Source organism: Curcuma longa, chromosome 6, assembly GCF_044706935.1.
Source record: "Curcuma longa cultivar G26 ecotype Majalengka, Jawa Barat chromosome 6, ITB_CL_G26_1.1, whole genome shotgun sequence".
NCBI classification, from domain to species: domain Eukaryota; kingdom Viridiplantae; phylum Streptophyta; class Magnoliopsida; order Zingiberales; family Zingiberaceae; genus Curcuma; species Curcuma longa.
In genome coordinates, this window is record NC_133866.1 from 6,066 (window position 1) to 21,788 (window position 15,723).

The 15,723-nt window shown below is 39.8% G+C and overlaps 1 protein-coding gene across 6 annotated transcripts; it reads right to left on the reverse strand.

Moving 5' to 3' along the window:
• Window positions 1-540: 540 nt before the first annotated feature.
• Window positions 541-4,319, reverse strand: LOC141830353 (uncharacterized). Of its 6 annotated transcripts, none has more exons than XR_012601972.1 (3): window positions 2,423-4,319; window positions 1,662-1,898; window positions 541-792 (listed from the first exon to the last, which is right to left on the reverse strand). XR_012601972.1 is itself a non-coding variant. In XM_074717793.1 (2 exons), exons 1-2 carry the CDS (start codon window positions 4,277-4,279, stop codon window positions 1,764-1,766), a joined length of 1,992 nt encoding a protein of 663 aa, XP_074573894.1. In that variant the 5' UTR covers window positions 4,280-4,319; the 3' UTR covers window positions 1,400-1,763. The 6 variants fall into 6 exon arrangements, 1 of the variants encoding a protein (XP_074573894.1); XR_012601971.1 differs by having other exon boundaries at window positions 541-807; XR_012601970.1 differs by having other exon boundaries at window positions 541-863.
• Between the last annotated feature and the right edge of the window lie 11,404 nt (window positions 4,320-15,723).

A 15,723-nucleotide genomic window follows, 5' to 3' on the forward strand; every position in this document is an offset into this window, starting at 1 on the left:
ATTTTGGTTTTCAATAACTTTACTCAAGACTCAAACAGGAGATTTAGATACAAGGCATTGTTCAAACATAAGATCATTATCGACATGTAGAAGAAAATTTGAGGATTAGAATTGACAAGTGAGAAGAAAGATGTGGATTTAATTTTTAGAAAAATGATAGATGTGGATTTTGAAGCTGAGAGCAGTGCTCACTGACCCACAAGTTAATGAGACACGGGAACTGGGACCTCTGAATACGACAGTGGATTCCAGCCTTGCAACCAGAGCAATATGAAGGTTTGATTGAGGATGGCACCAAAACAAGGAAAAATACTAGACTTCAATAGAAGTACTACGAGTCTGTTTCTGTAGGAGAAATCAACCCACAACATTGATAAAAACTTGATTTATTTGATTGGTTTAATTGATTTTCAAAATTCAAAATAGAACTGAACCGATTTAATTAAAAATCTGATTTTTTTTTTAAATTGAACTTTAGAATAAATCAAACCAAAATTTTAAATTAATTCAATTTAATTGATTATTTAAGTTGAACTGAAATTTTGATTCCCCCTAGTTTTGGTGGGCCAACAAAGTTAAACAATGGGAAATTGAAATATAAGCAATTTAGAGGTGAAGATACTCATAAGCTTGCCCTTCACGAAGCGCTGGTTGTCTTATCCCCTCGTTGCTACTGTAAATTACACAAGCAGAAAAGATTAACCCACAATATCCAAAATCCAGATAGCACGCCTCAAAGCATTCCATCTTCCGACCGATCTAGGTCATCTTTCTAGCTCCACTTCCGAATACCTGAAAATTTGATCCCTCAAATAATATGCTTTAAGTTGTTTCACTGCGACTGGAACAGCTCACAAACATTTCTGAAACAACACCTATGAAACGGTTAAAACTCTTAGATAAATGGCATTTAGACACCCTGGGCCTGACTTCATCAATTAAAACACATGGTTGATTAATGTGCAGAGAAAGGTGGCAAAGCAGAGCAGTGAAGGTCAAAGCAGCCAATTTGATCATAGAGGAAATGTCAACACCCATGTGCTGTAGAAAGAAGAAAGCCTTCCACAAACAAAATAATAAATGCCATGCTAATATTTTCGTTGTCATTAAAAAATGCAGAACATAATCATTCTGGATCTGGAAAAAGATGGTGGAAAGGATAGTCGGACCACAAAAAATCATAACATTGCATTTTTCTTAGTCTACTTGATGTTGCAGCTACATCATTCAAGCAAGCCATTAAAATGCCTCCACTGATTTGAAAACTACTAGATGCTCTATCAAAAAACAATACATTCACTTAAAGACAAACGATATGTCCTAAATATTATTAATCAACACAATTCACTTAGTCTGAAACTCCAAATATATATATATATGTATTTTCTTTTTCTTTCTCAAGGCTAGTAATTTAATTCCGACTAACTAGATTTGAGGACTACATATGTTAGAAGCAGGGAAAACAATTAAACTTTAGTTTATGTTGTGTTAAGGTGCAGCATGCCCTAAGAAGTCATACATTCATGTCTCTGTAAAGTTATCATATTATAATTGTAGAATTTTCTCATCAATCAGACAGACAACAATGAAAAATGAAGAATTTACAACCCAAATAATAGTTATCTTAATAAAATGGAATGACCAATAAAAGATATGCATACCACTTAGAAGGAAGACGAGTACAGAACTGCAAGTTTATCGAATAATCTATCTGCACAGTCATAACAATATGAAAGTAACTTATTGTATGTTCTCTTGATAGACTAACTAGTACCATCCCCTTTGTCAGTGGCCATATATTCTCCATCACTTTCCTTATTTTCAGCTAGAACAAATTCTGTATACAAGTTCTTCAAAGCAATGACAATTGTCATCAGCAGCGGACCCATAATGGCACCCTAGAGAATGATAATTAAGACAGTTAAACGTCCATCTATGTCAAAGAAGACTACAGTTTTATTTTGATAGAGAAGAATCCATTCTCACAATGAAAATTATAACATAGACCTACTTTAAACCATAGAAATAAGGAGGATTATTGTCCAAAGTAGTAAGTGGAACATTCTTCACAAAAAATTGAATGATTTGATATTTGATGCAGGTGGCATTTATGATTATTTATCATCTGAGACAAATATCAAACCTTATTAAGTTCCCTGATAATATGAATTTTCATTCTTTTGTCCAAATAGTAAGATAATTTTTTTCAAGATGATCACTACCTCTGGACATAAGTTGCTGAAGTCATTAGTTCTTTGAGAATAAGTTTAGATAGCTAAGTCCTAAGCATTTCGAAAATACATACAAACACATTCAGCATTCAGCCTTCAGACTATCAAAAAATTAGCATGATATACTGTCAAATTGGTAGGTTTGAATGATGAAAATCTGATCAATATGAAAACATAAGACAGATTATTACCTCGAAAGCATTAGGGAACAATGTCATACCACCAATAATGCTGAGACCAGTAAGATAAGCATTATAACCAGGTATATCCTCTTGAATTACAGAAGTACCGTAATCCATAAGTGTAAGGTGAATCACAGTTATTCCTATAGACCATATGTATCTTCCTTCCACGAACAGCTGCACTGCCGCAGGGAGTGATGATACCAAAAGGGGCAGCATTGGCAGCAATGAGCTAATAAATGCAAGCAGGGTTGATGTATACACAAAGTGAACTGAGCAGAATCTTAACAACAGCCATGTCAAACAAGCTTGGATGATGGCAATCTTTGCAGTCACTAATAACACACTACTAATTGCATGATTGATAACCTGAACACAACGACCTCTTGCATGTTTTGACAATGGTAACATCTCCACCACCTGCTCTGTGGCCCCGCCTGACTCAGAAGTGATCAGATAATACAATACTGATAGGAAAACCATCAACTGAGAAATAAAATTAGCTACTTCTGCTGCACCTGATGCCACCTTCAGTGCAATGGAGACCATAAAATTGACACCCCCACCAAGCATCAATGTGCTTCTGGAGAGAACTCGTTTTGAGATATCGACACCTTGGATAGCAATTGCTTTTGCTTTCTCCACCAGATCCTCTCTAGTAATCAGTAATTCCCTTAAAAATGAGTCCAATTCAATGTAGATCTTCCCCCACTCACGATGCTTGATGTGAGTGCTCAAAGATTGGAGCTTTACAGTGTAAGGGTGAGGCGGTGAGATCACCAAAGACGTTGAAGCGTCATTTGAAAGAATTGCCGACTGGCTGATCAAGAAATGTCTGAAACCATTTGAGAAATCAGACAGGTTATACTGAACTGCCAAACTATCGATTTGCTGCCAAACTGTGTCATAAAGCTTTGCAGAGTACTGATCCATTAGTCCTGGGATATCATTATCCTCCATCCACTTGTTGAATCCAATCCTCTCGGAGTAGTTGCTGCTTTGTACGTGGGATTTAAGCGATATCACGGCATCCTTTCCTTCTAGTCCGATTTTGTAGGAGAAGAAGACGCCGCCGGCCAAGACGCCGATGATCACCCCCACGATTAAACCAACGGCGACTATGGTGTTGAGGTGCTTCAGGACGGTAGTTGTGAAAATTCCACCTTTGCCGTTGCCAGAGGAGTTGGACCGACCAGCCGCAAAACTGGAATTTTTCACGGCCGAGGTAGCAGTGGGAACGACGAGGAGGCCCACGGCGAAGAGGGCAGCAGTTGCCACAGAGCCGAGTCGCTCGTAGGATATGACGAAAACCCAGAAGGAGATAAGCCAGCGTACGAGGATAGAGAAGCCGTCCCGGGGGGAGGTACGCACCTTGCGGCGGAGCACGGCAGCGCGGAGATCAGAAAGGGTGTCTGTGGAAGCGCGGAGCAGGGCGACGGGGACGGCGAGGAGGGTGGAGACGAGACCTTGGCGGATGGGCGGGGCCCAGAAGGCAACGACCGCGCTCTGAAGTTGACGAAGGGGGATGGAGCAGAGAAGCGCCCACATGAGGGGACGTACGAAGTCGTGAAGGAGACAATAGATTCCATAGAGTAGGAGGAGAGAGAAAGCAAGGCCAGCGTGGGCCATAGCGATGTAGAGAGCGAGTCGAGCGGCGGCGTGGGAATCGGTCGCCGGAGGCGACGGCGGAGGCTGTTTGGGTTGCAAGGACGCAGATTGGGGGACGCGGCGCGAGGAGGCAGGGGAAGGCGGGCGAGAGGGGAATTGGTCGCCGGGCGGGCGGCGGAGGGAGGCGGAGCGGAACATCTCCGACCAAGGCAGATTAGCGTTAGGTTGTGGATCAGAGGAGTAAGGGACGAGCTCCATTTCTTCTTGTCGTCTCCCTCTCCTACTCGGTTCGGCGCACAAGAAGATCGAGAGGAGGTAGAAGCAGCAAGTCAAAATTCTAATGACAAAATTTTAATTGACCGCCTAGTTTACTCACTCTTACAAAAACAACCTCATACTCTTAAACTCAGCATTTTAACACCTGAAATTTAACACCCTAAACAGCATACTTCCTTCTCAAAATCTTTTATCTTATCAACATCACTAAAAAATATAATTTAAATTTTAATCATTTTTTGCATTTCATATCAATTTAAGCTTATACTGACGTGAACTGATTTTTTTAATTTAATTTATGATGATATAAATCACTTTTAGATAATAAATACCTTATTTGAATTTTTAAAGTTGTATTCCTTTGAGCTCCTCAACAACATATGTAATTTTAAAATTTTAGGAGGGGAAATGATAAATTTATATGAATAAAGGGCATTTAAAAAAATAAACAACTAAATAGGGAAACAAATCAGTAATTCGTTTGTTATTAATTTAAAAAATAGGAAGCTGGAACAAAGTTCAATTTTTAATTTTAAAAAAAAAAAGAAAAAAGAAAAGGTAGAAACAGAAAAAAGGTTACTGAAGAAAGGAAACTGAAATGAGGATTTTATTAATTATTGCTTTGCAGTTATTTTGGAATGGATCTCACATTAAAATTATAAATTAAAAATTGTTGGCCATCCCTCTCCCTCTCATAATTGAGATGCCGACGTTCCCTATTCGACCAAAAGATACTTTTCTTTGTAGCAGTTTGGTTGCGGTAACTTGACTCGAGCTTAATTTTGGATACGGATTCCAAATGTTTGATTGAAAATATGGTGTTACTCGAAGCAACAAAGCAAATAATTTTAAAATGAGACGAAAACAAAATAATTATCAAATCTGTCTGCAATGTTCCTCCTTCCCCCCCTGGATCGTCTTGATTTCGATCATGTCTTTTGTCCAATTGACATCTTCGATTGAAAATGGCCTCTTGTTGTAGTCCGATCCTCTTTTAACCGATCAACTCATCTTCAGTTTGCAGATCTACAAACCCTGCACTATCCCCTTTGATCATCTTCAAATTCTCTTACAATTTGTGTGCTCCTTATCCCTTATTGCTTTGAAACTTCCTAAATGGATTTTGGCTTCCGATGAGCCCCTTAGGATATGCTTGCAACTGACTGATCCACTACTTTCTCCATCCCTTTAAATTCCTTTCTTGAACTTTAGTTCAACGCATCGTAGAGCCATTCATAAGATAATAGACAGTTTTTTATAGTCATGTTGCGAATCATGCACCAAATGATCAATTTCAACTATATGATTTTGATATGATCGGTAAAGGATTTAAATTATGTTCATATTATTTTTTTATGAAAGATAAATGAATATCATCAAAATGTACAAAACATACATGCCTTTTTCGGTAACTACTCATTTAGGATAAAGTATCAGATTTTAATAGATAACTGATATATATGAAATCATATACATGTGTTTATACTTTCATATATATTAGCCCTCACGTGAATACAAATCTCATAATCAAACAATCGCTATCAAATATGCCATCACACCGCAACCTACTGGGTCATGTAAGTGACTCTATACCCCTCCTACGACTAATATCGCCTCCTCTTGTGCAATGTACAACCTCCCTCCGATCCCCACATAGAGTTGATCCCCTAGTGCATAGACGTCATGCATAATGCACTTGAGTCTCCTCCGCTTCCTAAATATTTAATCTACAGTCCTCTCTCGTAGCTAATTTAGCCTCCTCTCGTGAGGTGTACATCATACCTCTAATCTCCAATCAACGCAGATCCACTAGTCATGTGTCCAACCATCTGGAGGAAAATGTCCTACACTCTCACCCATATGTATCCCATCCATCCTCCTCTACTAAGATGATATGTCGGGGTATGTGCTTGGCTCCTCACAATCCACTGCTCACCATCCAACATACCATCCTATCTCAACCTCTCACTTGCTATGAATCATGAATTACACAGTAGCCACTTAATCCACTATATATGCTCTGCTAGCCCCATGAAATTATGTCGTGCTAATATGCGCCTTCTCTAATCTACAATCTCCTCCTGTGACTAGTGGAGTTTCCTCCTATAATGCACATAGTGTTATATTTGTGAGCTATCCTAAGACAATCACCTTAGATAATATACTATTTATTAGATAAATAAAATCAATATTTGAGTGTGCATTCTCTATATATCTGATTTAATCTTAAGCTTAACTAATGAAGTCCACAATACAATGCATAGTATGAGAGAAATTATGATTGAATCACAATTAGTGGATATCTCTATATGTATAATTATGTACGTATTGAAATATTTTCTAGTTGATGAATTGATGAGACTAGACATCATTAATTCTGTAAAACTAGTATATGTTAGACTTCATAGTTTAACCAAGCAGCCAATCCTAATATTGGATTTCTCTATGCGCGTTTTCAAAATTTATTTTACTAAATAAGCAGCCAAAGCATAATAATCTATATTATTCTAATTATGCATCAAAACCACATGAGGATACACACGCATACGTACATAATCATAGAAAAGTGGCATAAATAAATTATACCTATTGATGACGCGATGCAAAAATGACATCAACTAGTAACATTGAGAAAGATTGTCTCTACTCGTATCCACGTCGAGATTTCCTCGAGACGACTTCACTAAGTCACGTTTCATGTCTCCATTTTGATATTAATCGAAGGAAGGACACAAAATGATCTAAGAGAGAACCTACAGTCTGATTCAGTATCCGAAAGCCCAAAGCAACCCGATGATACGAATCGAATAGAATAGAGGCGATTAGGCCACCATTCGAAGGTCAGACGGTCACTGTCAATGAGGGGTAGCAAGCCTAATGGCGTGGGAGTTCCGGCAATAATAATTGCTCATTGGAACAATAGCCAAGAAAAGAGGAAGAAGGATACCTCGCGGAGGAGAAACAACCATTACTTCTCCTCTTACTCCTTGCTTTCATCACCGGTTGTAGCTCCTTAACAACTAGTGGTTGCCCAGCTAGGAAGGTGGCTAGCCAGACCCTTAGACGCTAGAGGCGGATAATTGGCTGGAAACCCTTTAGCTGGTGACAAAACCTCTAGGGTGGCAGGTGTGGGCGACGGCAAGGAGGAGGTGGGCGACAGCTAGAAGAGGAGAAGAGGAAGAGGAAAAAACTTAACTCTTAGAGTTTTTCAATTCATTTTTTTAAAATTCTTTTCCATAGATATCTATCTATAGATCTCTAAAGGGTTTGATTCATAAACCAAAATCTGTATCCGTTAGCCTAAAACCCAAACCAATAGCCTTAAATTTAATTCAAGATCAAACCATATTGGTTCAAAACCAAACCACCTTTTAATTAAAATAAAATCAATTTAGTTTATAATTAAACCAAAGAGGATCCACTTTATATTCAAAAGACATGGCTTATCCGTGCTTCTGTTCCGATTAACCAGAAAATCACAGTTGAATCCAAAACTATATCTGAACCGTTCAGCAACTACAGTCGTTCGTGCATTTGTTCTTTTCATTCAACTTATACCTGCTTAGTTCAGGATATAGTCTATGTGTCAATTCCCACTAGGCTGACTACGTCACACCTAGCTCAAATAGTAATTCCTTGTTCTGCGGATTTAAGTTACTCAAAATATCTATCTAAGAGGACCATCCTTTTGACATATTTTTGCTGTGGCCAAAGACTTATAAGTAACAATCCTGATAAGTAGTTATAAGATATACGCCTCCTAATAAAAGGAGTGATGAATCCTCTGTGGCCTACTCAATCACCTCTGGGCACTTCGACTTATACCCAATCATCCCAGGTACACATCTTCGTAGAGACATTTGTTTAAGATGTCAAAGTATAAGTATTCATGACCAAGATAACTTGAATACCTCAAGTCAAAGGAAACTTGTACTCGAGTTGCAATGATATCTTCATAGACATGTATAAAATTACATGAAGTATTATGGAAGGTCACTTCCGATGAATTAGTTACCCTTAACTAGCATCCATATGTTAACTCTCAATATCCTAATATTTTCAGCCAGTTAGGATGGGCTACTTGGTAAAAACTAAGAAATCTAACATATTCTAGTCTTACCGAATCAATAATTTCTAATTTTATCAATTCATCGACTATGGAATATTTTAATACGTATATAATTACACATGTAGAGATACCCACTAATTGTGATTCAATCACAATTTCTCTCATGCTATCTATTGTATTGTGGACCTTATTAATTAAGTTTAAGATCAAATCAAATACATAATGTACACTAAAATAGTGACTTTATTTATCCAATAAATAGTATATTATCTAAGGTGATTATCTTAAAATACCTCTCAAATATAACATCTAACTGGCTGAAAATATTGGGATGTTCAGAGTTATGATGTGCATAGGGTATACATGTATTTTTTATGCTTTTATTACACATCTTTCTGCATTTCATGATATTATCCTATGTTTATCACATCCTTTATCTACACATTAGGTGTATTTTCTCCATTTCCTAGTTTGAATGTCTGCTCTTGTATTTATACTTTTGCAGGATGGAATTGGAGTAAAAGAAGGTGAAACAAAGATTAAACGAAGACAAGGCAAGATAGGGTTGTGCCTCCAAGGCACGGCCATGCCTCACCACCCAAGCCACATCAGCCAGCAGTCGTGCCCACTAGGCATGGTCGTGCCTCCTAGACATGGTCGTGCCCCCTACCAGAGCTGTCCAAGGTTGAGGTCGTGCTTATCAGGCACGACCGTGCCACATTTCTAGAGAAGAGCTAGGGCAGGGTCATACCTATCAGACATGGTCGTGCTTGTTTACCCGATCACCATCTGCTCTTGGTCGTGCCTATCAGGCACGGCCGTGTGACAGAACACGGTGGGTGTGTCTCCTGTTTCGTGTCACGAGGCACGATCGTGTGGCGTAGGGCTGACAGTGGGGACATATAAATACCCCTCTTATTTATCCTAAGAAAGGGAGGAAGTCCTTGGAGGTGATTAAGAGCCATCGTAGCCACCATCCAAAGTGAGATTCAACGTTCTATCCATCCGTTCAGGACCACTCCGCATCCATCCACCATCGACGAGGAGATTGCAAGACCAAGAAGACCATACTCATTGATAAGTCTTATTTTCTTTTTCTATCTCAGATTTAGGATTAAGATGTATTACTTTCATTCTTCTTCATGTTGTATCTCCTCCGTCATGGAGTAGAACCTTAGATTCTAGGATGTAGGAGGAATCGAGGTGTATATGGATGATTGTATCTATGGATTTGTAATTTACCATGTTCTATGATATGTTTATGCATTGCTTTGTGGATTTGTGTCTTATACTTGTTTGATGATATATTTATAAATGGTATGATTCCATAGGGATGAGGGTGAGTCATAGTTTACAAAAATCTTAGGATCGTATGATTGGGGTGCCTTGTGACAGAAGGTGACCCTTTAACCGGACTTTCCAAAGAGATCTTTAGACTACAATGAATCTTTATGAGAGATAGCTAACGGTTATTGATTACTAGGAAGAGATTCTTAATTGGGTACTCGGTGATAGAGGGTAGGACACTAGTAGTATTATTGGAGTGCCCGGTGACAGCAAGAGAGCTATAGAACTAGGTCATCTAGGTGTCATCTCGGACTAGTAATTGTAACATTAAAGGATTCATAATTAAATTTTGACGAAATCTGACGAGGTATAATTAGATAGTTTGGTTAGAATCTCTGCAATTGTATAATCATTAAGGAATGGTAAGGAGTCCATGATCAATCAACCATAATCTCAAGGAATCCGAAGTCCTAGGATCGTTTTCCCAATCCTTTCACTTAGTTGATTTCTCTTCAATCGAGGTCTAGGAGCTTGATTTCACTCTCACTTCCCCCGTCACAATCCAAATTATGTGAACTCTCGACTCTTCTTGTGTTAGTTTAGTGATCGATTCCACGGTCCTTGTGGTTCGATATTTTTTTATTACTTGACGACGGTCATATACTTGCGGACCTATTAAGTTAACATATAGATGTTGGTTAAGGTTAACAAGTTCATCGGATATGACCTACTATGAGACTTAATGTAGTTCTATATGTTGGGATCTCACAGGTGTGACACTATCTACAACAACGTCAATTCCAAGATAGGCTCAGAGTGATGTCAAAATATGACAGTATTGCATGTGAACTCTCCTACTAGTGCTAATGCTGAATGTGTAAATAATGGTATGAAATGTATACAAACTAATATTTATGTCTAATCTATGACAAAATGCATACCATAAAGAATGAATGAAATGGTCGCATCATAGCGACATCCCTAGTGGTCAGTGGTAAAATGATAGTTAGTAAGACTCTATACAGGATATAGTCCTGTATCTTGAGTCTTACAGCTAAAAACTAGGTAACTGTAGAGACCCTCTCTTCTCAAAAAAATATAAGTAAATCGTATCTAGTTTAATGTGGGTGTAGGGATCACCAAATGACAATTCCCAGGGAGGGTAACATAGAAATGTAGTTGATGAATATCTAAGACCTAGGTGCTCTCTAATGATGGCTGGAAATAGTAAGAAGTCTCTACCTCCAACTTTAGTATAGTAGGTAAGGTCATCGACCTTAACCAAGTTATTGTACAGCTCGACATACATACCGGTATTAATCAAGCTAGTACAATAAACTAAGTTACCTAACCCATAATAATCAATGACCTCTAATGCAGGTCTACATAATCTGATGAAAAATATCCTACATAATTATCTAGAATGCAGAGGTACAAATGAACTAGATAAAAATCTAATCCTAAACTCCTTTGTAGGAAATCTAGGATCAATACTAGAAGTACTAGGTGTGTCAACCTTAGTAGTCTTTCTCTTAATCCTATCCACATAAATGAATAATTTAATATTTAAAATAATTTTAATAAATATGAGAGTTATTTAGGATATTACTTAGGCATATCTGATTACTAATATAGAAATGATAACCTAACCAGCGTGGAAGACCGAGCAGAATTTAAACATGTGGAAGGAGGAATGATTTGGGGCGCATGGAATTGAAGTTTCAGGAACCCTATATAAGTTGTTCCGGATGTTTGGATTCCTATTTGAGTGCCTGGAAAGTGTCATGTCGGGGCTCCAAGATGAGTATTTGGACGCTTGGAATCATTTAAATCGGAGCACCTGGATAAAATTTGGGCGCTTAGTTTTAGAAAACCACGGGTGCTTATGCGAAATTGTGGGCGTTGGAGAAACAGTTCGGGGCATCTGAATTTTTATCCGGGTGCTCGGATTCCGACGAATCGGGGCGCCTATATTGGATATGGGTGCCCACCTCATTTTCTTTAATTAAGGGGTTTAGGGTTGATTATGATTTGAATGTTAATTGATTTAATTAGATTTTATTTACATTAAATTAGTTTTGATTTAAGTTGGTTTGATGGTTAATTACTGTTAGATTTGAGGGGTGTCCTAAGGCAATCACCTTACGGTTATACTATTTATTGATAAATAGTAATTCACTATTTGAGTGCACATTCCATATGTGTTTGATTGGATCTTAAACTCAAATACTGAATGCCCGCAATATGATTCATAGCATGAGAGAATTTATGATTGGATTACAACTAGTGAGCATCTCTACATGTGCAATTATGAATGTATTGAAATTATCCCTAGTCGAGGATTGATGAGCATGAGCGTCATCGATTCTGTCAAGACTAGCACGTTTAAACTCCTTGGTTAGCCAAGTAGCTGATCTCGATGGCTGGAGACATTGGATATTGAGAGTTAAACGTGGATGGTTAAAGGTAACCAGTTTATTAGAGTAACATGCCTTGAGACTTTATATGGTTCTATATATATGTCAATGAAGATCTCAATGCAGCTTAAGTGCGAGTTTTTTTTGACTCGTGGTATTCAAGTCACCTTGACCATGGAGACTTATACTTTGACATCTTAAACAAACATCTTTGAGGAGGTGTGGACCCAAGATGATTGGGTATAAGTCGAAGTGCCCGAAGGTGTTTGAATAGCCCACAGAAAGGAGATGTATACCCTGCGGTCGCTTGTCAGGATTATTATTAAAAGTCTTTGACTAAAGCATTACATGTCAAGAGTACGGTACTCTTAGACACATGTACAAGTAACTTGAATCCACAGGATAAAAAAGTAACTTGAGCTAAGTGTGGCATAGTCAGCCTAGTGGGGACTGATACACATAGACCATGTCCTAAACTAAACGAGTAAGATGGTGAAAGGAATGAGGCACGATTCAGTGTAGCTGCTGAAGGGTTTAGAAATATTCTAGAATCAATTGTTGATTTTTTGATCAATTAGAGATCATGATGTACTACTAGGTGTCACTCATGATCATTCTGTAATTAATGGTTAATTACAGACGACCAACATAACCGAGAACTTATTGGGTCACACGCACTACAAGTTCTCCGAAGGATTTAAAATGAGTTTGAGAATTGGATTCTCAAAATGAGAGATGTAAAATCTGGTTGGACCGGACAATAGATGAAATGATAGAATTCATCTTATGAAGATGAAATGAACGAAACTGATTTCGTTTAAATCAGAGGTCATTTGGTTATTAAACCAAATGATTTAGTTTTAAACCAACTTGGTTTGGTTCATGATGGAAGAGATTTTGGCAGAATGGATGTGATGAGAAGCTTCATGTTGTGAAGATAAATTAAACAAAACTGATTTGGATCAAATCAGAGATTGTTTGGTTATTGAACCATGCGAACCAAGTTTGAACCATATTTGTTACAGTGACTGATTCACTATAGTAACCTCCTAATCCGATTTGGTTCATTTCCTAAGACTGGTTTAGCCCAAATCGATTTTCTTCCACCGGTTCACGCAGCTAAACCCTAATCATGCACTATAGCTTCTCTTTAAAAGGGAATCGTGATTTTTGCCCAGGAGAGTCCTGTGAACGCCGCTGACGCCATGTTCCTCCTTCTTCCCGCGACGCGACGCTGGTCTTCGCTGCTCGCTGTCCACCGGAGAAACACAGGCGAGGAGCAAAACCCTAGCTGGATTGCGGTCGATCCCTTCTTCCTCACACAACCGTCCAGAAGCTTCTTCTTCCGCCATGATGAAAACAGAGAGAAAAGCAGGGGATGCTGCGCAGTTGCTTCGCTGGGTCGATTTCCTCTGCTCATCATCTACCGGAGAAGGGGATAGAAGTCCTCTTCTCTGTGGTCATCACTTCTCCCACTGCACGCACGAGACCGCCGCCTGACGCCGCCAAAGCTTCGGCCGAATCCTTCATCCGTGTGAGCACCGCTGGCCACATGGGAAGGAAGCGAGAGCTGCCGGCGGGTGTTTTTCTTGAGCATGGCAAGTCCCGCACTGCCACCGTCCAGATAGCGACTGGTTCCCTTCGTTGGTTTTCTCCCAAACAGAGACGGCAAGTTTTCTCCCAATCGACAGGACCCAAGAGCCCTGTTTTCTTCTTGGCGTCGCCCAATTGGGCTTTCTTCTCCCTTGGTCAGAAATTAGATTTTCTGTCTGTTGTGATCGTCCCGGTACAATGCGTGTGTTTACACGTTTCACAAACGTGCGCAGTAAAAGTAAACAAATAATAAAGACTAATTATCATCACACACGCATGCATAAATAGGAAATAACAAGCGTACAATGCATTGTAGAATAGTAAATTATTCTAAAGGCATACCTCGTGATGACGTTGAGCGGTATTGGTATCAATCGAGCGGTCCACGTCGGAGTCCTGCCTTTACTAGTGATCCACGCCAAGCTCTCGTCTGGACAACTTCGGAAGCCACGAGTCACGTCATCGTCTTCGGTACTAGCCGATGATCGATGACGATCGAATCGAGAGAAGCTTTATTCCGGAAACCACGTAACAACGTTTGTCGCGATCGTTCTAGAGCTGTCTAACTATCATCGAGAATCGTATTCTCGATGTAGTTTTGATGGTCAATCATTGACCGCTGATTTAGGACAAATTTATCAGAACCTTTCCGACGTTGATGGAAAAATCTCTAGAAGTTTCGTAAGCTCCCGGGAAGCTAACATACGATTGTCAAATGATCGAGGTAGCAATCGGAAACCTATCCGATAATTAGAAACAATTTTCGACAATCAAACAGCAAATTCTGAAGGTAAATTCCTGACAACAATTTGACAGTTATTCCAATAACAATTTCATAAATTACTTTGGGAAAAAGGAACCAATACAAGGCTTTTCTCTCCCTCTCCCACACGGTTGGAAACAGGAGACCTCCTCCTCCGACGGCAGTGAGCAGAGCAAGCGGCAAGCGGCCCATCTCCGGCGTTGCTGAGCAGAGGATGCAACCCATCTTCGATGCCTTGCCCTTCTCCCACGCAGTTGGAAAACAAAAAACAGGAGACCTTCTCCTCCGGCGGCAGTCGGCTTCTCCGGCGGACGACAAGCCGAGAACAGAGACGGCCCGGCTCCCCTGTTCACCCCTCCCTTCTGTTTTTCGTGATTCTCCCACACCATCAGCGCTGAGGCCGGCAACAATCATGCCTCTCCTCCTTCCCGCAGCGATTAAGTAGTGGATGGTGACTGAGAGAAAATGGCGTCAGGATCGACCGTTGTGCTCTCGGTAAAGAAGCGAAATCGGCGAAAATCACGAACGAGGCTTTCAGCGCACCATCCTTACTTACAGGCAGCGACAATGGGGTTGGATCGCAACCGTGACGAAGGCATGATCGCGGCCACCAGACGGCGTCGCACTCCGAAGAAGAAGCGACGGCACGGTGCACAGAGGAAAACCTGTAAAATACCAGAGATTAAAAGGGTCGGTTAGGTTTCAATTAGGTTTAATTATTAAACCCAATTAAATCAATCCAATTATACCCAATTAAGCTTAATTGGGTCAGCCCAATAAGCATTAATAACTAGCCAATTTAGCTAGCCCAAATAGCCAAGCCCAATTAGATTAGCCCATTAGCCAAATAAAAGCCCAATTAGCTTATAGGGTTAATGGATCTAGATCTTAAACCCGTTAACCCATTAAACTGGGAATCCATTAAGTTCGCGATCTTCTTATTTCGCCGAAGCCGAAATCGCGATTCTTCCTTGTCGTTCCCGATTGCGTGAAGCTGCTGTTCTTCATCTTCTCCGACGCGCGAGTGCTGTTGCCGGAGCTGGAGGCGAGGTTGAGTGAACCGCCTGATGAGCAAGGCTTCGGCCGAAGTTGCTGGGTGGTGGTGTGCCATCGAGTGGAGGCAAATCGAGCTATACCAAGCGACAGAGGGGAGAGCGGAGGAATTGATCGGTAAGTGGAATTTCTTGGTGTTGTCAGAATTTATTGGATCTTTGGGTATTGCTGTCCGATTCTGATGGAGCTTACAACTTGGTTTGCTGGAATCAGATCGAAGCGGTGAAGGTGGGTTCGATCGGAA

Coding starts and splice junctions, on each gene's coding strand:
- LOC141830353 (XM_074717793.1), bottom strand. CDS start 4,279: ATGGAGCTCGTCCCTTACTCCTCTGATCCACAACCTAACGCTAATCTG. Junction 1,899..2,422: donor TGTTCCCTAATGCTTTCGAG/GTAATAATCTGT, acceptor ATCATTCTCTAG/GGTGCCATTATGGGTCCGCT.